The sequence below is a fragment of the Homalodisca vitripennis genome, chromosome 5 (genome assembly GCF_021130785.1).
Source record: "Homalodisca vitripennis isolate AUS2020 chromosome 5, UT_GWSS_2.1, whole genome shotgun sequence".
Lineage (NCBI taxonomy): Eukaryota > Metazoa > Arthropoda > Insecta > Hemiptera > Cicadellidae > Homalodisca > Homalodisca vitripennis.
Window position 1 is genome coordinate 23,568,305 of NC_060211.1, and position 23,293 is coordinate 23,591,597.

At 33.4% G+C, this 23,293-nt stretch overlaps 2 protein-coding genes across 7 annotated transcripts in view; one reads left to right on the forward strand and one right to left on the reverse strand.

Annotated features, from left to right (window-relative positions):
* The first annotated feature begins 159 nt into the window (after positions 1-159).
* On the forward strand, positions 160-17,296 carry LOC124361849 (protein disulfide-isomerase A6 homolog). 3 transcript variants are annotated; one of them, XM_046815875.1, is made up of 8 exons: positions 163-483; positions 7,680-7,873; positions 10,052-10,285; positions 11,085-11,246; positions 13,428-13,637; positions 14,642-14,799; positions 16,353-16,511; positions 16,780-17,296. In XM_046815875.1, exons 1-8 carry the CDS (start codon positions 462-464, stop codon positions 16,943-16,945), a joined length of 1,305 nt encoding a protein of 434 aa, XP_046671831.1. In that variant the 5' UTR covers positions 163-461; the 3' UTR covers positions 16,946-17,296. The 3 variants fall into 3 exon arrangements, with proteins under 3 accessions (XP_046671832.1, XP_046671833.1, XP_046671831.1); XM_046815876.1 differs by lacking the exons at positions 16,353-16,511; positions 16,780-17,296 and adding an exon at positions 15,757-15,883 and having other exon boundaries at positions 160-483; XM_046815877.1 differs by lacking the exons at positions 16,353-16,511; positions 16,780-17,296 and adding an exon at positions 15,281-15,390 and having other exon boundaries at positions 162-483.
* Positions 17,297-21,221: 3,925 nt separating this feature from the next.
* LOC124361850 overlaps positions 21,222-23,293 on the reverse strand; it is a 28,766-nt gene continuing 26,694 nt past the window's right edge. For all 4 annotated transcript variants that reach the window (XM_046815880.1, XM_046815878.1, XM_046815882.1 and 1 more), the window contains one exon: positions 21,222-23,176. In XM_046815880.1, the coding sequence (XP_046671836.1) occupies positions 23,092-23,176 (85 nt within the window). In that variant the 3' untranslated portion in view covers positions 21,222-23,091. The remainder of the gene's footprint in view (positions 23,177-23,293) is intronic.

Sequence of the window (23,293 nt, forward strand, 5' to 3'; positions counted from 1 at the left end):
AATAAAGTTACAAACTAATAAATAAAAAAAAACCACAAATAAAGAACAGCCAAACACCATGGTAAATAAGAAGCCTGCAGCTATGCGAAACATAAAATAAAATCATGGTGCTCAGCACGTTGGCTCTTGGCCAATCAAACGTCTCCACGATCAGCGTAGTCAAATTATCAACATATGATGACAAGATGGTTTGTAGGTCTGACTCAGTGTTAGTTTGGAAGTGGTGAATTTAGTCTAATAAACGTAACGGTTTTACCGTTTCAAAACGCATATATTTTGACATAAGTTAATAAAAATGTCTCTTTAGCTATTTTACAGAATATAAAAGGGTAAACATAAGGATAATTTCCGAACAGTTTAGTTTTATCAGACTAATAACATTCTCCTGTAAACAATAAGCCGGCAGTAAACACCATCGTAGTATAGTGAATAGTAAAGTTGCTAGACAGTTATCTTTTGAGATGACTCTGATTTATATTTTAGGTGAGTATATAAAACAATTTACACATTTCTGGCTCTACCATTCCACTTTTGTAATTATATTTTGTTAAATAACCATTTTAAAATGGTAGGTAACCTATATCTGGTGGTATCTTACAATGTGATATTGATACCTAGTTTTCAGAACTCAGCAAACTTTTTAAAATCAATATAAATATAAGCCTTTTCTCTATCATATATTAGCCCTTTCAGTACTAACCACTTGATGCGCTCATGTGATCTGAGCTTGAATTTGGGTACTATCTTGATTGATGATTTTATATTTATTCTCCAGAAGTACAGGTTGCGCAACTGATGCCCAAACTAATGCCCAGGGGCATTTCCGATCAGTACTTTTCCGACCTCAGATTACATTCCAGATCATCTCAACTTCTCTGACTTGAGATCACGTTGGACGATCTAGGATCAAGTATCGATCAGAAATGACCCTGGCCATCAGTGCAAGCTTCCCTTAAAAAAAGAAAATCAGGATAGTACCCAAATACAAGCTCAGATTACATGAGTGCTTGTAAAGGTCATCTATAACTTTGGTACTACTATTAGGCTAGCATAACCTAATCTAAACATATTTATATTGCATAATATTACATAGTGTAATATTTCCATTCCTAGCCTCATTGCTTGTATGAAATGGCCTCGGCTACTGTACAGAGTAACCTAATACCAGAAAGTCATTATGAGAACACCAATCATTCAGCCCTGGGGTCATTCTACTGAAAATCAACAAATGAAAAAAATAATTTTGGACCTTGACCCTTCAGTTTTTGTTGTATTAAAGATGTAACTAAGTTACTAAAATGAGTTTAAATGCAATATCACTTCGTGGGTTTAGAATAAAAGGGTACTAAGTGCACAATCCTAAAATTTTCAGGAGGGAGCATCAAAGATTTGACATATCGGTTTGAAATTGTTTCAGGCTCAAATAACTTGCTTGTAGATTTTTTAAATGCTATATCATCTAAAAGTTTGAATTATTCAATTAGTTAGTGGTAAATGATTAAAGTTCTTTTAAAAAATTAAACTTTTGTTTTCAGTTAGAACCTTATTATTTTTAATATTTTAATAATATAACATAAAAAGGTTCCAAGAGGTAGTTAGAAAACTATTTTTATTTAACTTTTTTTTTATGTGCTTATTTAAAAAAGTTCTATTTACTAGTTAGAACTATAATTAATCTAAAATATAAGCAATCATTTAATGTAAGACAGTTCAATGTACCACTTAGAACTCTATTAAATTAAATGAAATCACAATATTATTTTTTCCACCTTTCAGTCATAAGATTAATTTCTAATCTTATAACACCAGAGCATCATATTTGAATAGGTAAACAAAATAAACAAAAACTACAATTAGTATAGTTAATTTTATTATTAACAATGTCGGTATAAAAAATTTACAAAACTGCACTAATTAACTTAAGTGCTATGTCTATCACACCTGGATTGTGAAAACAGTAAATAAAAAATATGATATTTTCTAAGAGAGTTTTTCAACACAATGTTTAGTGAGCATTAAGAATTACTTGATAATACTCCCTATCTACTATAGGCATAAATCTTTCCATTCTTTTTAAATCCCTCTTCTTTTCTGGCTTCAGCTTTATAATGCCTTGTACTGTTCCAGGTTCTTCTTCATAGCTTATATATTCTGTTAATCTTTCTGAAGTCTTTCTTTCTTCTTTTTGATGTTCTCATAGTTGGTTTAAATGTTGACATGCTTCATTTCTTGCCCATGTAATTCATTATACTCAACCAATCCAAAGACTTGGGATAGTTTTAGTGAACTTATAAGTGTAAAGGGTATCAGTTTCATATTGAGCTCTTTACTGGATGCTGCAAAGTCCAAAAAGTCATTTTCTGTCATCTGCAAAACAACATAAGGATTTTTCCGGTTAACAATTTTCAAAATTCTCATCAGACTTACAGGCGAGAAAAACTCAGTACCACTAAAAACGCTTTTTCAATGTGGCTGTGAATGTTGTCTACTTCTTGGACAGCTCCATGACCAGGTGTTGAATAATTCATTGTAATCGATGTGAGTTGAGGATTGTTTTTAAGAATCAGCATCATAGCCCCCGTCATCATTTGATTTCTGTTTTGAGGAACACATGAGTCCACTCCAAGTTATCAAGTTGTCGTTTTCTGGAAAATCTAGCAAAACTTTCTTCACAATTTTATATACAGCGCTGGCAATATCATTGCCTGTACGACCACCTGTTACCTCTGTCCACAGAGCACAGTAAACTTTCTTACCATTTTTTGTTTTCAAATGGGCAGTTAAGTTGTAAACATTTAATTTACTAAAGTAAAAAAAACTGCTAATCTCAGCTCTTGGGCAAGTAATTACATTTTGTAAGTCAAAACTTAATACAGTAGCATCAGAGTTTTTTCACGATCTTTATGTCTTGCTTCTCGCATAGCATTTTTCTCTGCTACATGAAGTTGGTATTTTTCTGAATCTGCAGGCAACTTCTCTTTAAGACTCACCTGTGCTCTTCACACGTGTCACAGCGATCACTTTTTGGAAAATGGAAATCCATGTTAAAATTCTGTTAAGAATATTCTCCTATACATACTCCTCTTTAATAATAGTATCAGGATGTTTTTCAACAAAAAGAGAATACATCTTAGAAATATTTAATGAACTGTCTAAATACTGTTTAGAGGAATTCTTTCTGCAGTAATGTGATTCCACAACTGGGAAGGATTTTATATGTATCCTGACATCATTTTTAGCGTAAGCAGGAATCACAGTACTTTTGTTATGTCCTCTTTGGTCATTTTTTGGTAGGTCAGTCTCAGGGTCTTTCTTAAGATGGACATTTATAAATTGGTTTCTGAGAAAATGCTTAAAGTGCTTAAAAAGAAGGTTTTACAAACCTGGATTCTTTCATTGTTAATATTAAAATAGTATCGAAAAGAAAACTGACACGTCTTGATACAGAGTTTTCAACACCTTTATTTTGTTTTCTGGCTGTTAGCGATCTTTCAGTAAGATTTTTTAAGAACATGTACTTCTCATTTTGCGTCTTTAAAGTATAAAAAGCCTTAAATACTGCCTGTCTTTCATCGCAAGTAATCTTCTTATTGCAAAAGAATTTGCAATTTTTAGGCAGTCTTTTTTTGTTTTAATTTCTTTCTTATGAATTAGTTTACCTTTTTGATTGATATATTCTTCCCCTGCCTGGTGTTTTCTTTTCCTTTGGTTTATTTTCCAGTTATCTGGAGTTTGTAATCTTTTCCTAGGCTTCTTCTGGACAGGCAAGCTGTCAATATCATCTGGAGTGCCTTCAGTGATTGTCTGTTGAATTTGTTCGTCCTCAGGAGTAGGGTGAGGAGACTTGTCCGGAGTAAATACCAAAGTTTGTACTGATTCATTAGAAGAAAGTTCTGTGACAAAATCACCTTCATTAATGCTTTGTGTATCTTCTTCAATAATTGTAACTACAGTTCCATCTAGTACATTTAAAAAGTCTTCTTGCACTTCGTCACAGTTTTGATTTGCTGTTATGACTATAAAAATGTTTCCCTTCATCACTAAAAAGTTGCCTGTCATGGTTGTCCTCAGCGAGTTGGTCATGACTGGTCCTCAGCGAGTTGATCATGGTTGTCCTCAGCCAGTTGGTCATAGTAATTATCCTTTGTGGTTTCATCATGGTTGTTGTCTGTGATTTCATCATGATTGTCCTCTATGATGTCATGGTTATCCTCTGCGGTTTTCTTCATGGATGTCCTCCATATATTGCTCAAGGTTATTGTGTGCACCATAATTTACTGGAATAAAGAACACAGATTAGATTAGGTAGATTATAAATACAACCTAGGTAGGTAGGTTATTGCGTAGAACATGAAAATGCAAATACGTACTTATTCTTTACAAATAGCCTATCTATATTTAGGTAGTTATTGGTTATCTCAATAGGAGTTAATAATTAATTTGTACTGAATTTGGACTGTTTGTGTAAATTTCATGAAAATTATTGAAATCCTATATTAACACGACTTACATTTCTGAGTTACTTGGATCTAGTATGTTTACACATTTCAGTGGGATATTCTTCTACTTGTTCATCTTGGATGTCATCTCCTTGTTCATTGGGATCACCCTTTGTAGGAACATAGTTGTTGTTTACACATTGATCAAGATTGCTCTCTGAACCCAGCATTGCTAAAAATCAAAGAAAAAATTCAGAACATACATGAAATAAAACTAATGGAATTATAACCAAATGAAAACACTATAGACTTTAATAGAAATTTTGATTGATAAAATCATAGCTATTTGAATAAAATACACAAATTTAGCATTCAATTTGGATTCTGGTATATAGCCATTTACCAGTTTTAATGTTGTTTTATCTATGTTAATGGTTTAGAGCAAAACATCCAGTATGGGTTATTTTAGGTTAGATTTCTTACCTGTCAGAAGTGAAACTCTGATTTCTTGGAGCACACTGATCTTCACTATCATCTAGTGCCTCTAATATTTCACTATCGTTTATGGAACTCATATTAGTTATAAAACATCCCAATAAATAATATTACAGTTTCTAGGAAAACCGCAAGCAAAATAACCTTAATACATTGAATCAGGCTTTTACATCAGCTGATAGAACCTTACTGCATTGAAAAAAGATAATTCATTTAAATAACATGGTTCCATCTGCAAATGGAACCTTATTGAACTAAAAACTATTTGTTTTTTGGGACCAATATGGTTGTAAGTTGCAGTTAGAACCTTCTTCAATTGTAAAAGAGTGACTTTAGCAGATAGAACTATCTTATTTTGCTTATTATTAAATTATCAGCTGACATAAACCAAAACAATGTTTAGAATACATTCAGTTTGTCAGTTAGAACCTTATTACACCAAAACCCTCATTTTATGAAAAAATGTCAGTTAGAACCCAACCCACGACTTATGTACCCACAACCTACAAAAAGACAGTTTTTGTTTTTTGTTATGTCAGTATTTTCTAAAAAACGTAGCTAGAAAACCATTAATGCTAAAGACCTCAAATTTGTGGCATGCTTTTCCATTTGAAATGCTCTTTAATGTGATATATCATGTGAATTTGTTTAGTATATTTTGATATTTTTATCCTCCCAAAAACATTTTTTTCTTTACTCAAAATAAGTCTATTGTATGTTTTTGAACAAAATGTTATTTACTCTAAAACTAACCACATATATTCACAATTTCAAAATAAGATGTAAATTGTTTCTTATAAAAAAAAAATTTTTGCTACTGAGATACACACTGGTTTGTTGTGAGCAGCCATTACTATGCATATTAAGTAAGGTACTGGGGTAGGGTCCAATAAGCGGACCCGGTTTTTAATATCGAAGAATATAATCATCGATACCTAATATTCGCATATCGAATCATAGACTATCAATCGATATAAAAGTAATAACAATCATATGTTTAAATTAAAATGTGAATTTAATGATAACAAATAATAAATGAACATAACCAAAATCAGGGAAACTCATAGCTTTAACTAAATGAAACAGAACGAAAACGTTTTTACTAAAGTTGTGTCCACCATTACCTTCTTTTTTGCATCTGAAGACGACCATTTTAGCTCCTCTGACAGTTACATTTGTTACATTTCCACAAATATCACATAATGGATTCTTAGGTACTAACCCAACATCATGAAGCCATAAAAACATATTTTATCGTCTTTTAAAGCAATTTCGTGAAGCTTCCTAAGATTGACGGCCATTTTAATACACAATGTTACTTATGTGAAATTTAAAATATTACCTTAATTGTATTATTTGAAAGTGTTTACAGCTGTTCATATAGATTATTTAAGTTGTTAAAAATAATTCATCAGTATCGATTGATTATATCGATGGTTATGATTAAGTAATATCGTTTGCCAATTTCGATATAAAAAACCGGGTCCGCTTATTGGACCCTACCCAGGTACTGTTCTGCAATCACTTACGAGTGAACTTGTCTCCCTTTGCTAGTCAATGTTTTATTTCTAATTAGATTAATTCGCTGGTACTTTGGGATTATACCGACCACACCAGTATGAAGAACACAAAAATATAAATTTATAGAAATAAACATGATAGAACGAAAAAACAACTCTTTAATTACAAAATTACAAGCATTTCCAGGTATTGTGATCGGTATTGTTGTCGCTGTTATCTTATCTTTCTCGAGAATCCCGATTACGGCAGGCCACACAGCATCACATGATTTGCACTGTACATAATTGCCTTTCCATTACAATTCAATTTATATTTCTGATCAGCCCCTCTAGAATTTGATATTTTACTGATAGGTACTATCTCGAGGGATGTTTTTCTTTCGTCGACATCAGCGCGGGGCAGCACCAAAGGTGCTGTCGAAGCCCGCGCTGATGGCCGGAGGCACTCGCATTTTGGGTGGCGGAATGTGATCAAGAATAAAAACAAGTTTTGAGTGTTTTTTCAATAAAGAGTTTAGTTTTAGTTTGGTAATGTTTGTTGTTGTTGAATTTTTGTGTTTGGAGAAATGTAGAGGTAAAACACGGAAGTACAACAAAGCGACGCACCAGCTGAACGGGCGGCGAGACTCTGCAATCACGTTATCTACTAGACCGCTCGACTTTGACCTCTGTCTGAGGATGGGGAGGGGTTTGCGATAAGACAATTCCTGTTTTATATTGACGAAATATTGTTCTACGCTAATCTAGTAATCAGTAAAAGCAAAATGTCGAATAACGATTCATGTCTGGGTGTGGTCGGTATAATCCCAAAGTACCAATTCGCTTCATGTACATAGTAATGGTTGTTGACACCAAACTGGTGTGTATTCTAGTAGCAAAATTAAAAAAAAATAAACTCATTTACATCCCATTCTTAAATTTTGCACATTTGTAGTCAGATATACAGCGTAAATAACATAAATATTAAAGCAAGCTATTTTTCAAAAAAAAAATGCCAAGGCAAGTGATGCACATTTTTGTCACTTATTACCACAAGTGTATTAAAAATTCAGGTTGAAGTTAATTTTGTGTTGGTGACAATATTATTTAATTTACTGCATTTGGTAATAATTGTATGTGTTAAAGGTATAGATTGTAAAGGTTCTACCTTCTGTTATGAAGTTCTTGTTAACTGTTACAGTTGATATAACAGCTAGTACAGTATATAGTATTTAATATGTTTCAGGTGTTGTCGCATTGTCTGTCGGCTCGTTAGCTCTGTACGACTCAGGGTCAGATGTTGTAGACCTGACAGAGAGTAATTTTGACAGACTTGTGACTCAAAGTGACCAGGTATGGGTTGTGGAGTTTTATGCTCCATGGTGTGGCCATTGTCAACAGTTTGTTGGTGAATATTCAAAAGCAGCTAAGGCTCTTAAGGTAGGTTCTGGTTAGAGTTCAAATTGTGTTAAGAGAAATTAACTTAGTTACTTTCAGAATCTTTGTTTCTACATGTGTGGTTCAGATAATACAAATTAAGTCTTTTGTATGTTTTCTTTTTTGTTGTGAAGGTGCTAAAAATTTGAAATATTAGTGTTAAGTTTTTATAGTAATTTTTTACAACATATTTCTTGTATGTATGAATTAAGTTAAAGGCATCGTTAAAATAGAATATCCTATTTAATGTTCTATCATTAGAAAGGAGAGAGCTGAAACTTAATGTTTCTTATATTTGAAACTTATTTTCTGTATTTTATTTTAAATATAGAAGGCTAACAAATTGCATTGAATTGAGGACTAAGCGTAAGACAAAATGCTTGCATGTTCAGATAACACAAATTAAAGACATACAGTGGTATTTGATGTCTGAGAGTGTCAGACTTCTCTGCATTATTCGAAATGTTCTGACATTCCACATAATGGTGTGAGTTGATATTTAAGAACACTACCTAGATTAAATATTATTTGTCTAATACGTGGTCAATTGTGCAGCTATAAAATATCTTAAATTCGGTGCAGTTGCTACATTGTGTGAGTTCTGTTCTGGTTTAGTTGTTACCAGCAATTTTTATAATCGACAGTTCTGTTTTTATTCACTATTCACAAACTTCGCAGTAAAATTTTGTTTAACCCTTTTCCGATAGCTGTAGCTCATCCCTATAACATAACGTGGCTATGGTGGGAAGGTTTTAGTTGATGCGAATATTCAATTAAGCTCCATATAACCAACCAATAAAACTGTAAGCATCAGTCTATAAAGGAACACAAGAAGAATTTTTATCTACAATCAAACTTTTTATACAGCAAAATCAATATCAAGATTTGCCAAAATTTAAAAAGGTAACTTTTTCAGGAATGATTTATAAAATGCAAATCTTTTCTATTTTAATATAAGAATATATTATTTCTGAATAATGTTTTTTTAATTGAATGCAGAAACAGGTAAACTGGAAATATACTTATATGTATAGAGAAAAATATAAAGAACAACTCCCCTTCTAGTTGGTCATTCGCTAATATCAGAGATAAAAAGGAGTTTTAGTTTTGATAATTGAATGTAGAATGGAAACAATATGGAATTAATGTAGTTCTTGGAGTTTCATGAGTGATAACTGCTGCAAAAATTGTAAAACGTGATCATGGCATCTGATATTAAAAATAAATGTAATACAGTAATTCTATGCATGCTGAATTGTGTGCGTTTGCTTTATGGTATTTATTGGTTGTACTGAACTGGGCCAGTGTATGGGCAAAATCATCTCCTACCGAGAGTTCATGCACCGCAGACTTCTGACCCGCAATGCTGGACTGGAGTGTGCCCTATAGTAGCACTATGTTGGTAATTGTTTGTTCTCTTTATTTTTTCCAAACATTACAGAAAGGAAAGTTGTTAGGTATACAGGACGTTATGCTGACACATCTAAAGACACAGAGATAAAAACTAAGGAGCTTAAAATAGGTGGTAATCATCACAGAAATCCTCTCATATCACTAGCAAATAAATTTGTTAGACCACTGCAGCGTCCTGGGATTTCCTGTAAATACAGCTGGTGATGATAAACCTTCACCTCTCAGTGTAAGGGTTAAATATAGTATTACAGTTGTTTATTCAATTTAAAAAATGGGCTAGAGAATCAGAAATATTCGACTAGGAAAATCGGGTAAAAACTTGTATTTGAATAAAGGTTTTGAGTAGCCACCCTGCATATGTAATTGTTATGAATATTTATGTGCTTCTGAATTCATTGTCCTGTTTAAATGAAGTAAAAATTCAAACTAAAAAGTATTTAAAGATTTGTAATAAGTTATAAAATTTCTACATGATTAATTAACTTACTTTTGAAGTATTATACATTTAAACTGAAATCATTTCCTTATTTTTGGATTGACCTTATCAATTCATTTTGGTTCTTTATAAATTTAAAATTATTAAAATAAATCTTCCACTCACTTATACTTAGATAAGTACCAAAAGACTCAAAACAATTATAAAACTAAAGTATGTTTTGCTTCCTTGGTTTATTCTGTATTGAAGACATTCGGATGATTGACTATTATTTTATTCGATTGGCTATTATTTTATTAATTTATCCAATGTTTATTCACTTAAATTTACAGGGTGTTGTGAAAGTGGGAGCTGTGAATGCAGATGAACATAAATCTCTTGGTGGGAGATTTGGAGTGAGAGGTTTTCCCACTGTCAAGATCTTTGGAGCCAATAAAAACAAACCTGAGGACTACAACGGGGGTCGAACAGCCCAAGGTCTAGTGGACGCTGCAGTTTCTGCGGCCAAGAGTAAGGTGTATGCCCAGCTCGGCGGCAAAAGTGGTGGAGGTGGTTCTTCTTCAAAGGTATTGAACTGTACTTTTTTTATTAGTTCTTTAGAATCATTTGAAATAAAAAAATACATTTTTGTGGTGAATGTTAGGTTTTTAAGAAAACTTAAACTTGTAATGTTTAGAGGTCTAGAGATTTGTTACCAATTCTTTTTCTTTTCTAAAGAATGCAAAGATAAAGGTACTATGATTTTAAGTGACATTTTTTCCTGGAAAAGAGGTTATTATTATCACACATTTTTTAAATCTATGGTTTACCTATGAACACTACCCATAACTTGCATTATAGTGTACTTGGTGCAAAAAGAACAGGGTTTTAGTCATTTGGCACACAATGTGTTATGAAACTAAAAGAAGAAAATCTGAAACAACATTTTAAGAACTAGTATATCTGCTTATTTCTTTGAATGCTACAACACAATAACCAAAAACTTAAGGATACATAAATGTTATCTATTTATGTGTACACAAAAATGGTATTGTGTGTGTTTTATTACAGTACGTTGTATTAACTAATTGATATTACTTCATATGCCAAGAGCTCCTACTATCTGCTTTTGTTTGATTTTTCTATGCAGATCTCTTGGTCTTCTTAATGGTTTTGTTTTTTACTGCTTATGTTTTACATATCTATTAGTTTCGTTTTCACTGTATTTTCTATTTGTATTATTCAGTAGTTTGTCATGTATTATAATTTACACTATGTTAAAACTTATGTATTTATGCAACAGTATTAATGTGGTTTTGAGTTGTTTATATTTATACTCTGATTTGTACACAACATGCAACTATTAACCAAATATTGTTTATGCAGGGAGATCCGAAGGATGTTGTGGAACTGACGGACAGTAACTTCGATGAACTGGTTCTGGAGTCTGAAGACATGTGGCTTGTAGAGTTCTTTGCCCCTTGGTGTGGCCACTGTAAGAATCTGGCACCGCACTGGGCTCAGGCTGCAACTGAACTCAAAGGAAAAGTAATTACTTTTTAGAAGCTAAATAATCAAATTATGGCTCTTAAGTTTATTACAATATTAACTGTTAAAAAAAAACAAGGCATTTGAATATGCAAAGTTAAAATTTTAGCTTTCCTAACAGGCTTAGAAAATGTACTTTTGGCAGTTCCCCTAAGTATTATTCCATCACACTATTAACACTTGAAGGTGATGATTTTCACAAGCCTACCTATTACCAGCTGTGGGGGTTAATCAGCCTACTTTCATTGATCGTGAGACAGTTTCCTGGCCATTGTGTTTTGAGATAAATTTGAAAATATTGTAAGAAAATAGCTTGGAATAAAAAAAATAGTAAAATTGCTATTATTTTTTAACTGTTTCTATTATATCGAATAAAAGGAACATTTTTATAATTAATTAGGCCATCCTACAAAACGCATCTAATTATGATTCTTGTGACATGCTATTTTGCACTTATTGTACATTTTAAAATATATTTAGACTAATACTATAATCGTCACACATTTTAACACTGTGTAATTGTAAAACAATGTAAATCTTAGTTGTTATTAACAACAGCAAACATTACATTCTACAATAATGAAACGATTTGCTGATATTAATCAGGTGTTTAAAAAAACAGCATAAAAACAATTGAAAGTTTGATTATCGGATTCACAAGTTATTTTCAATGCCAATTAAATTAAAAAGCACCATTGTTTGAAAAAATCTTTAAGTTCTAAAATTGTGGTATTTTTAAAGTTGACACAGCACATTACAGTCATTGTTAGAGAGAACTGTGTCCTTTGATGATCATCAATATTAGGTAGTAAATTGTGTTTTTTTAATTATTATTTAACTTTAGCATATTTGAAAAAAATATTCATGCACATGGAATTATTTCTGTTATCTCCTAATACTTGACACTGCCATGTCTGTATTATCAACTAACATTATATTTCTTGCATATTGCAAACAATTGTGGATGGCAGTTATTTGATTTAACCATCACTAAGCTAATACAAAATATGATAGAAAGTATTGTGCAGAGTTTAATATTTTTAGCCTTGTTAATCATCTTGAATGACTTTTAAATATAGTTGCCTTTTCATTTTCAAGAATATAAACACTTATTAATTATGTACAACATTCTAGTATGTTACAAACATTTGACGTTTTTAACATAGCCTTTTTTTAACGCTTTTGATATAAAACTCCCTTCAAAATATCTTTGACATTTTTTTTTTCAGAAATACAGGCTCTTTTTTAGGTCTATTGGCCTAAAATTTCTACCTTTTTAAAAAGCAAAAGGGGTTTTCGTAATTTAAAAAAATTGACATTTTTATTAATTATACTTGTGAGAAAATATTACATATTACAATTTTGTTAATTTCAAAATGTTCTGACTTTTTAGTTTCTGATACATTAAGTATTTGAATTATGACTGCTAAATTAGCCCTTAAAATTACAAAGAATTTATAAATTAGTATTTAAATTTTCATGGTTTTTGCTTAATGAGTTTGTTACTTGCTCGTTACTTTGACCGTTCAGTTTTATATTTTATACTATAGTAATAAAGTATATAGCTTTAAGATAAAACACAGCCTTTTCATCATGTTTAATGTCACTGTGTAACAAAGATGAAAGTGATGAGGACAATTAAACACCACAGTGTGTGATATTCTGTGAAGGACTCGGTTGATTTAAGATCAATGTATTATATCAACCTATTATAATTATCATTGGGTTAATGATATTTTTATGTGCTTTGAAGAATTATTTACAATAAAGTAGATTGACTGGAAACACATAGTAATGTTATAAATCTTACAAGTGATTTTGGAGTAAATAAAAATTATTGTTTGGTTAAAGAACAGAAATATAATTAAGATTATTGAAATGTAGGAGTATTGAAAAATATTGAACATCATAGCAACTTTGTAATATCCAGTTTATAAAAATGAGACTACACAGTCATATATTCATGATAAAACAATCTTTGATCAATTTTATCTTTTTTTATAATGTGATTTCTTGGAAGATAAAGAACTTAATTAAAAAAAGCCCTTCAGAGTTTGTTAAGCATAGCTACAATGGTACATTTAATCATTTGACAGAAATAACGGTTTTTGAAACAGATTGTGTTTTAGACAATTAATTTCTTTAAACATTTTTGATGAATATGGTTGACTTATTGTTTAGGTAAAACTGGGAGCAGTAGATGCAACAGTTCACCAAGTGAAAGCTAGCCGTTATGGAGTACAGGGATATCCAACCATCAAGTTCTTTGCTCCTGGTAAAAAAGACTCAAGCTCTGTGGAAGATTACAACGGTGGTAGGACTGCAAATGATATCGTCAACTGGGCACTTGACAAGTTGGCAGAAAATGTTCCTGCTCCTGAAATAAAGCAGGTAAATAATTATGTACAGTAAATATATACCTACTAACAGGGTCTCAGGAAATTTATAATTACACCAGATATTACGCTTGAGGTCCCTTGAAAAGATCTGGGTGTGTGCAAGATTTTGGTGGCTGCTAGACTTTCAGTAAAGCAAATTAGAATACGAATATCTGGTGTTTTTGCATCTTCACCAAGAACGTAAGGGACCTTGAAAAGATCTGGATATATGCAAGTTTATGGTGACTGCCAGGCCTAAGGTCCTTTACCAGTAATGTTAAATTAGAATCTGAAGATCTGGTGTTTTTGCTTATTCACCAAAAATCTTAGGGACAATTAGGCTTTCTTCTTGCTTCCAGTTAAGTATATCTACATTGAATTAAGTTAAGAGTTCTTCTAGATGGATGAAACTATCCTGTCAATAAACTTCACTTAAAAATAACACAAGGACATATCAGATTAACTATAAATGTGTTTGCTATTGACATTATTTACATAAATTTTCTCAGAATTATTTGCCCATGAATTGTAGCCATTTGTTACCTATTTAATGAAATTATAGCGCCTCAAAGGTAAAAATGTGTTTTTTGACAGTATATTTTTGTTTTTTAAGCAAGTTGTTTTGATAACTAAGGGACTTACAGTTCTGGGGGTCCTAGTTTGTTCAATTTTGAAGGTCAAAATTCATATGAAAGACCAATGTTTTGTCTTAATTACTGTTCTAAAGAAAGGTTTCAGTCCAGGTTCGTTTAATCCTCGGAAATGGATGAAATCTTTCGCTAGCCTTTTATCTCACTAACGAAGCATTTCCAAACGTTTGTTTATATGAACTTCGTGTCTTGTTTTTAGGTCTATGATCACTGTTAAAATGTTTTCCTTTCGCCCAGACCACCTGAATATTATGGCTAAGAAAACTCATTGACTGTTGAGGCCAGGTGCTCAAACTTTAGCTCCTGTGTAGGATTGGATTTTTTGCTAAGTTAAAGTTTAATCTAATGATTGGAGTGTTTGTTGCAGTTGGTGGATGACAAGACACTGAAGGAGGCATGTGAGGAACATCCGTTGTGCGTCGTCTCTGTCCTTCCCCACATCCTGGACTGTCAGGCAGACTGCCGCAACAGCTATCTCAATATCCTCAAGGAGATGGGAGAGAAGTACAAGAAGAAGATGTGGGGGTGAGTTGCAGTCTAAATTAATAAAGTTTATTCTATAATTCGATTATAGAAAAAATTCTGAGTGCTTTCCAAAATTTAAAATATTTATTTTTTGGCTATTAAACAAAATTTTGTTTCAAAGAATATTAATTTCAGTTTTACTGGAATCATACTAAGTAATATTTATATTGTATTTAGACTTATTGATATTCATTCTAAAAATAAAAATAACCCCAACAACTTCAGACTGATCTTTTGAAAACTATCATGAGAAATCAATCCAGCCTTCATATCAGTACAGCTATTTTATTATTGTATGTGATGCATTACTAAACTTACAGTTCATGTAACAAAGAATTGAACTGATAACGATTGCCTGATTACAGAGGGTGTGGTCTGAAGCTGGCTCAGCCTGGAGTGGAGAACATGTTAGAGATTGGAGGGGTTCGGTTACCCAGCCATGGCTGTTCTCAATGAACTGATAACGATTGCCTGATTACAGATGGGTGTGGTCTGAAGCTGGCTCTCAGCCTGAAGTGGAGAACATGTTAGAGATTGGAGGGTTCGGTTAACCAGCCATGGCTGTTCTCAATGAACTGATAACGATTGCCTGATTACAGATGGGTGTGGTCTGAAGCTGGCTCTCAGCCTGAAGTGGAGAACATGTTAGAGATTGGAGGGTTTTCGGTTACCCAGCCATGGCTGTTCTCAATGAACTGATAACGATTGCCTGATTACAGATGGGTGTGGTCTGAAGCTGACTCTCAGCCTGAAGTGGAGAACATGTTAGAGATTGGAGGGGTTTCGGTTACCCAACCATGGCTGTTCTCAATGAACTGATAACGATTGCCTGATTACAGATGGGTGTGGTCTGAAGCTGACTCTCAGCCTGAAGTGGAGAACATGTTAGAGATTGGAGGATTCGTTTACCCAGCCATGGCTGTTCTCAATGAACTGATAACGATTATCTGATTACAGATGTGTGTGGTCTGAAGCTGGCTCCCAGCCTGAAGTGGAGAACATGTTAGAGATTGGAGGATTCGTTTACCCAGCCATGGCTGTTCTCAATGAACTGATAACGATTATCTGATTACAGATGGGTGTGGTCTGAAGCTGGCTCAGCCTGAAGTGGAGAACATGTTAGAGATTGGAGGATTCGTTTACCCAGCCATGGCTGTTCTCAATGAACTGATAACAATTGCCTGATTACAGATGGGTGTGGTCTGAAGCTGGCTCTCAGCCTGAAGTGGATAACATTTTAGAGATTGGAGGGTTCAGTTACCCAGCCATGGCTGTTCTCAATGAACTGATAATGATTGCCTGATTACAGATGGGTGTGGTCTGAAGCTGGCTCTCAGCCTGAAGTGGAGAACATGTTAGATGTTGGAGGATTCGTTTACCCCCAGCCATGGCTGTTCTCAATGAACTGATAACGATTGTCTGATTACAGATGGGTGTGGTCTGAAGCTGAAGCTGGCTCTCAGCCTGAAGTGGAGAACATGTTAGAGATTGGAGGATTCGTTTACCCAGCGATGGCTGTTCTCAATGAACTGATAACGATTGTCTGATTACAGATGGGTGTGGTCTGAAGCTGGCTCTCAGCCTGAAGTGGAGAACATGTTAGAGATTGGAGGATTTGGTTACCCAGCGATGGCTGTTCTCAATGCTAAGAAGATGAAGTATTCCATTCTTAGGGGCTCATTCTCCAGTGAAGGCATCAATGAATTTTTAAGGTATTTTTTATATTTGTATAAAGAAATTCTTAAAATAAAATAAGTAATTTTTAGTCCTTGGTTACTTCTGTAGGCTGCAAGACAATTAATTGTATATTTAAGTACAAGCACATTTGAACATTGTGAAAACAAAGTCGTGAAATGCATTTATTGAAAATCCAAAAGACATTGAAATAATACACTAATCATTATCAAGTAATATAGATTAAAACTGATAGAATCATATTATGCAATATAATAATGCTTACATTTTCTTGTTTTGTTTCAGAGATTTATCGTTTGGCCGTGGAAACACCGCTCCAGTCAAAGGTGCTTCATTCCCTCAAATATCAGCAATAGAACCCTGGGACGGTAAAGACGGAGAGTTGCCTCCTGATGAGGACATTGACCTCTCGGACGTCCAGCTCGACGATTTGCCCAAAGACGAACTGTAATAGATTGACTCTATCCAAACTCAATCAAGACTGACATTAATGTGTGCTTCTGTTTGTGTGTGTTAGAAGAATACTGTGGTACTTGGTACTGTGTCGACTGCAGGAAAGCCTTAAAAAGACACTGATCTGCAATTAACAGTGCAATATTACAGGAGAGTATGATGTAGACTCTAAGCATGTTCTTAATTTTATCATAACTGTTCATTTTGTGAATATTTAGATGAATTTGTTTCCATTGTGTTGAACTGTAGTTCACCATTTGTTTTAGTAATGGTACAATATTGCATCTTCCATTTCTATATGTTTAAGATTTACTCTCAATTTTGTAATATTAAATCAAATTTCACACCATTTCTCTGTTTTTTAGCGCTCCTTTTTCCTGTCCTGCATTATACAATATGAGATTGTAATAAGTTATTTTATTGATTTCCATTAACATGTTATTCAAAGCTCTTTTGATGGACCATACTAATTAAATTGAATTTTGTTACAGTTATCATATGTTAATTTCTGCTGTGATTGTTATTGAAAGGTTTAAACAGTGACGAAATACTTGAATGTTACATAATTTAATTTTAAATTCAACACGTTACTGCACAAATATTGACAGCTGGCAAAAACTGAAATCCCTAAGATGCATTCATCTTGAATTGTTTAAGAAATTTCATCAAACCAAACATGAATTTTTTAAACACATTTTTCAGGAGAGTAAAAACCAATTTATACATTGTTGCTTTTTTCATGAGCAACATTTGTACATTATCAGACTGGCCACTCAAAACCTCTTTTCAAATTCCTGGTAGAAAATTTCCGATTATCTAGTCTATCTTCAAACCAAATAGACACTGTAGTGCTGTATTTAACACTCACGCCAAGTGCAACGATGTTTCAACATCACTAGCAGTGTTAGCAAGAAATGCCACAATGCTGCGGTGCTATAGCATTTCGTTGCTAGAGATATGCAAGAAATTCGGTGAAGATTCGAGATTTAGCTTCTCTATATCAGTAATGTTGTGAAATTGTGACTTTCAAGCACTTCTGTTGGTATCAGAATCGAGTGAAGAGCCACAGTACCGAGTATCGGACATGATCCATCCCTACTAAAATTTCCAGGGACATATAAATTCACGCATGTTTCCCGGAGTCCGAAATTCAAGCATAATGCACGCTTTTCCAGATGCTCATCGCTGGTGGTAGCCTGGTTAGAGTCCCGCAAAAGTACTGTGGTTTCGAAAATATCCCACTAACGGCCTATACATGAAGAATGCATCAGTATCGTTAGATTACAGTCAGAGAATACAAAACAACATGACCAAGATCCTCGTGCACGTTTGACTATTTGGTTTAAACAGCTCGAATCGTCCAAAAGATCGTCACGTGTGCGTAGAAGTCGTTCCGATAAATAGTTGACCGGAGTACTGACGGGATTTCCAGCTGTCATTCAACCCACTAGTATCCGTGGTTGATCCGATCGGCTTACCGTCTGCTGTTTGTAGACTGCCAACAACATAAGTTGCGTTTACGCTGGCAAGTAAATTTGCACAATTACTGTAGCATAATGTTAACCAATTTTACTCAAGATAACTATCGCAAGTACTTGGCTACAGTTGTATCGCTGGTTGTTCTGGGAGTCAAGACGAAGTCTATTCACACACGGCAGTGATGTCTCTTCTATGTTTTATAATTGAAATTTTAATAGCCGACACTGTTCTCCAGTTCTTGTAACCAACTGTCCGACAGAGCTCGTGAGAGCTCTTTGCCCGTTTCGACTAGCGGTTTTTTAAGTTGGTCACAAAACTTTCGTCGGTGTAAACGCCGTTCAGTCGAGATTTGGATGTGACTGTGATATCAAAACATAACATCACTTTTTTTGTTTTAACCTAAGTAATTAGATGACAATCGGAGCGTGTGTTAGGAGCAATCGTCCGTAGTCCAACCTAGACCTCGGCCGTGATACGAGCGATAAGCTGTTGTGAGTACTGCAGGGCAGCTGAGCGGCAGGGCAGTACCACACGATGGCGCTTAACCGCCGCAAATTCTAGGCATTACGTTTCTCCTGCCGCTCACCCCTCAGCTCATTCTGTCATTCCTGTGCAACAAGACGCTCAATGTTACTTGTAACTAACCCAATACTTTCTTCTCCAAAAGGTATCTTATCGAGCTTTGTAAAAATCCTACACTGACATTCTAGTGTAGGGCCTACTCAAAAACCAGGCTGTAACTCTTATCAAACCGTCAAATATTATATTATTCAACGAACCGAACCGAACTCTGTAAGCCTGTTATAACACTGTATATTTTAGGCCTGTGCTATCTAACACACGTCTTTTCAAAACACTATTTTCACTCAAGAATAAGAGTTGGACAATTTCGTCCGGAGACCCCACTTCGACGACTGTTTAATACTTAAGTAAAAAAAAACCCGTTTGTATCGCGGTTACTATAGCTTTGCCGCTTAAAGCGTACCACTCGTTTATAGCCAAAGTCCGAAACGATCGGTCGGCAGATTTTATTTGTTCAATGTATTGTTACGTATTTGGAGGGTGGGGGGCGGAGGCTTGCCGCGGCACAGGAGTAGAACTAACCAAGATACTCAATACAATAGTGGAGGTAACATTCGATTAACCGGCGTCATACAAACATATGTAAGCTTTAGTCAATTATGAAAAAAACACCTTATGCAATTTTTCACAAAACAAAATTCAAATAAAGAGACCAACCTTAAAATCCTAATAGAGAATCATGAACTGGATCAAACAGGCAGCACAAAATTTCTAGGGTTGACAATTGACAAAAATTTAGACTGGACAAACCACGTAAATAGAATTTCATCCAAAATATCATCTGGATTATTTGTTCTGAGAAGAATGTCAAAGCTGAGCAATCTCAAAACATTGAAAACAATTTATTATTCACTCATTCATTCTCACATCAACTTTGGAATTAGCCTATACAGGGGGACAGTCAAAGCAAATCTCAATAGAATTCTGAAATTACAAAAACAGGCTGTCAGGATCACGTTAAATCTTAGATGGAGAGACTCAGTTAAAATTTATTTTGCTCAGCTACAAATTCCAACAGTATTTGCCCTATATATTACTGCCACAATCTTAACTGCAAAAGAATGTATTGAAATATCAGATCGTCCTACTCAAAAATACAATACCAGGAATTCCAGATATAGAATAATTGGGCATCATAATCTTGAGATCTATAAAAAAAGCCCAACCTACGTGGGACTAAAATTTCTTCAAAGATTACCTTGCCACATTAGATCGGAACAAACCTTGCCAAAATTTAAGAAAAAATTAACAAGTTACCTGACAGCAAAGTCACTTTACTCAATAGAGGAATTTTATGAATCAGATGGCCCATTGGTTAGTTCATTAATTTGAAGCTTATTTTTATGAATTTAAAGTTCTCTTTAATTTATAATATGAACTTGCAGAAATATAATGTTTATGGATTAACCATTATATATTATGTATGGCTATTTTAAATTGGAAAATATACCCAGAATTCTAATTTGTTAATGTAAAGATTAGTCAACTATATTGTATATACAATGCTGACACTATTCATGTATACAACTATGAATAAAGAGATTCTTATCTTATCTTATGTCGATCTTTATTCACAATTTCACGAACCACGTCGCATAAAATTCGATGTTTCAAGATTAATCAGTTCTTGATTCAGGAAGCTGTCAAATTATGTATTGATTTTATAAGTTCTTCGAGACGGAAACATTATTTTTGAAATTTTCCCGGTTCTCAGAAAAATTCCGGCTTATTCCCGGTCGGGTGGCCACCCTGAGTATGTAGACAATGTTACTTCAGGAGAGGTTTGGATGTGACTGTGAACCTTACCTTCTTGGTATTAACTTTTATAATCTGATGGCCAATTGGACCATGATGAGGAGCAATCGTCCCAATGGAGAACATTGCATGTATGAGAGCTTACACACCATAGAGATAGAATTAGCCGAGACAAACCCTAAAATGGGGAAATGGACAAAGAAGTTGTAAGTCACTAAAAAGTTTACTTCTATTTCCTAGACAGATGTCCCGAGTTCCATCCCTCCATCTTTATCCACCAAAAACTAAACAGTGTATCCATACTTTTAACTCACACTGTATAATTCATAACTATTAGTGAAAGATAAAATCTGCTTTGCATTAAGAGTAAGCTTTATCCCTGTTAGTGTACATTGACATAAGGGAGACCGTTTCTTACTGACAAAAGGAAATATGTTAGGTGGAGGTAAGTAAAAAACTTGCATGATAAATGCCATTTATTATTTTTTATAAAATATTTAATAAAAAAAATTAAATGTCATAATCTTAACATACACCACAAATACTGTATATTTCTTTAAAAATATATATTACCTATTGTTGCTTTAAAATAGCAAAATTACTTTGTATAGTTATATAATTTCTCATTGCAGTCATAGTGTTTTAAATGCATTCTCTAATAAATTACTTTACACTGTTAGTAGGCCATTTCAGTTCGACTTCATAAAAGCATAGTATAAAAAAAGGTTACAATCAACTAGTTTACAGCCACAATAAAGGCACATTTAAATGCACAACGATTATTTACAACAGTAACTAATACTAGCTCAACTAATATTCTAAATCACATTACATGTTATAAATATAAATGTCCATACCAAAGTCTAGCTTTATAAAAATACTGTAACAAATGTTTCGGCGGCAGTTAGTTTAGCAATATAACTCTGTTAGTAATACTAATAACAATGTGGAATTTGAGCTCAACCCATATTTCAAAGATTTCCAACAACAGGTTTTTGGAAAACATTGCAAGTTGTCATGGTTGTTAATAAGGATAAAATACAATATACTATTGCCCTGGTAGTATCTTATTCTAATAATTCCATACTATTCTTTTATGCTATATTTAGCCTACATAAAACTAATGACTAATTAAAAGAGGAATAAGGAAACCCGAGAAAAATTACATTTTTCTATTTACAGACTGAAATAGACAAATGTAAAATAGTCTTTAAGATCACATTAGTATAAAGGCAGTACGTATATGAGGTGTATTCAAAATGTACCTTAAACAAAAATTTCATATAACAATGCACATAAATGAATGGAATGCGTTTGTTCAAGGGACTAATGCGTACAATTGGCGTTCAGTGAACAACACTGATATGACAGGTTTTCCCCAATAACTAACACTGATTAGAAAATGGAAAATCTTAAGATATTTTCAGCAAGTTACACAAGCCTTCTTGATCACACGACATATCCTTCCTTAAGTATTTTATGTTTTCTAAGTTGAAAGCAATATCGGATTGAAACTAACTAGATATTAAGGATGGCATATGTCCATTCTGAAAAGGGTTTTCAACTGGCTTTAAGAGCAGTACACATTACTGGATTAAGATGTAACACAAAGACATTAAAAGAGTAATTCTTGTAAAAGAGAGTACACTTTATAAACACACCCCTCATTTCTAATAACTATTTATGATATATTTATACACTAGGCTAAGAGAAACCATTCAAAATCCTAGTTTTGCATCTGAAAATTATAAAAGTTTTTTTCATTTTAGTTTAATTTAATACTGAGATATAGTTTTAAAATAGATTAAAGAACCACACTAGTGGAGTAAATAATTTGTACTGATTTCAATCTTTTGATATGCAAGTTTAAGTAAACTACTTCTTCAAATGCAAAATTGACAACTTTATGGTACTTTTAATTGAGCACACAAATATTCACACATGAGCTGTGATGTGGAAGCTTAATTTGTTCTCTATAGTTAATTGAGCAGTATTTTGATCAGATTTGTAATTTAATTTACAAAACATTTCTATCCGTTACAAAGTAACACAAATAAGTTAAAATACACTATTAATTATGATTATCGAAAAAAAATTAAAGTGACAACGATCTTGTTCAATTACAATGAACAGCTGCGATTGTAAGAGAAAATTACTGATTCATACACTTGTATAATCATGTAAATTCTGTTTGATGACCATGCATACAAACATAATATATTATAAACTTAATAGAAAATACGGTTAAGAATAAGTTAATAGCTATCAACTGACCAATGTAGCACGCCAAGTACCAATACAATAACAGGTGACTAGGATTGTGACGGTCTATACGGGTGTGCTGAGTGCAGGGATATTGTCTGTCGCAGGAGGAGCCGATGGGCAGCAGTCCAATGTTCTATGGTTCTGGGCTCTGAAACAATTCACAACATTGAAATACTAAATATTATGCTTTGGAGAATATATAATGATTAGTTTTTATATTAAATTGTAGTTGCAATTAATGTACTGCATGGTTTATTCTTGTGTA

Bases quoted from the DNA above. Each gene is read 5' to 3' on its own strand.
- LOC124361849 (XM_046815875.1), top strand. From the start codon at position 462: ATGACTCTGATTTATATTTTAG. The intron at 13,638-14,641 runs GTAAATAATTAT...TGTTTGTTGCAG, and splicing joins CTGCTCCTGAAATAAAGCAG to TTGGTGGATGACAAGACACT. The intron at 14,800-16,352 runs GTGAGTTGCAGT...GTCTGATTACAG, and splicing joins TACAAGAAGAAGATGTGGGG to ATGGGTGTGGTCTGAAGCTG.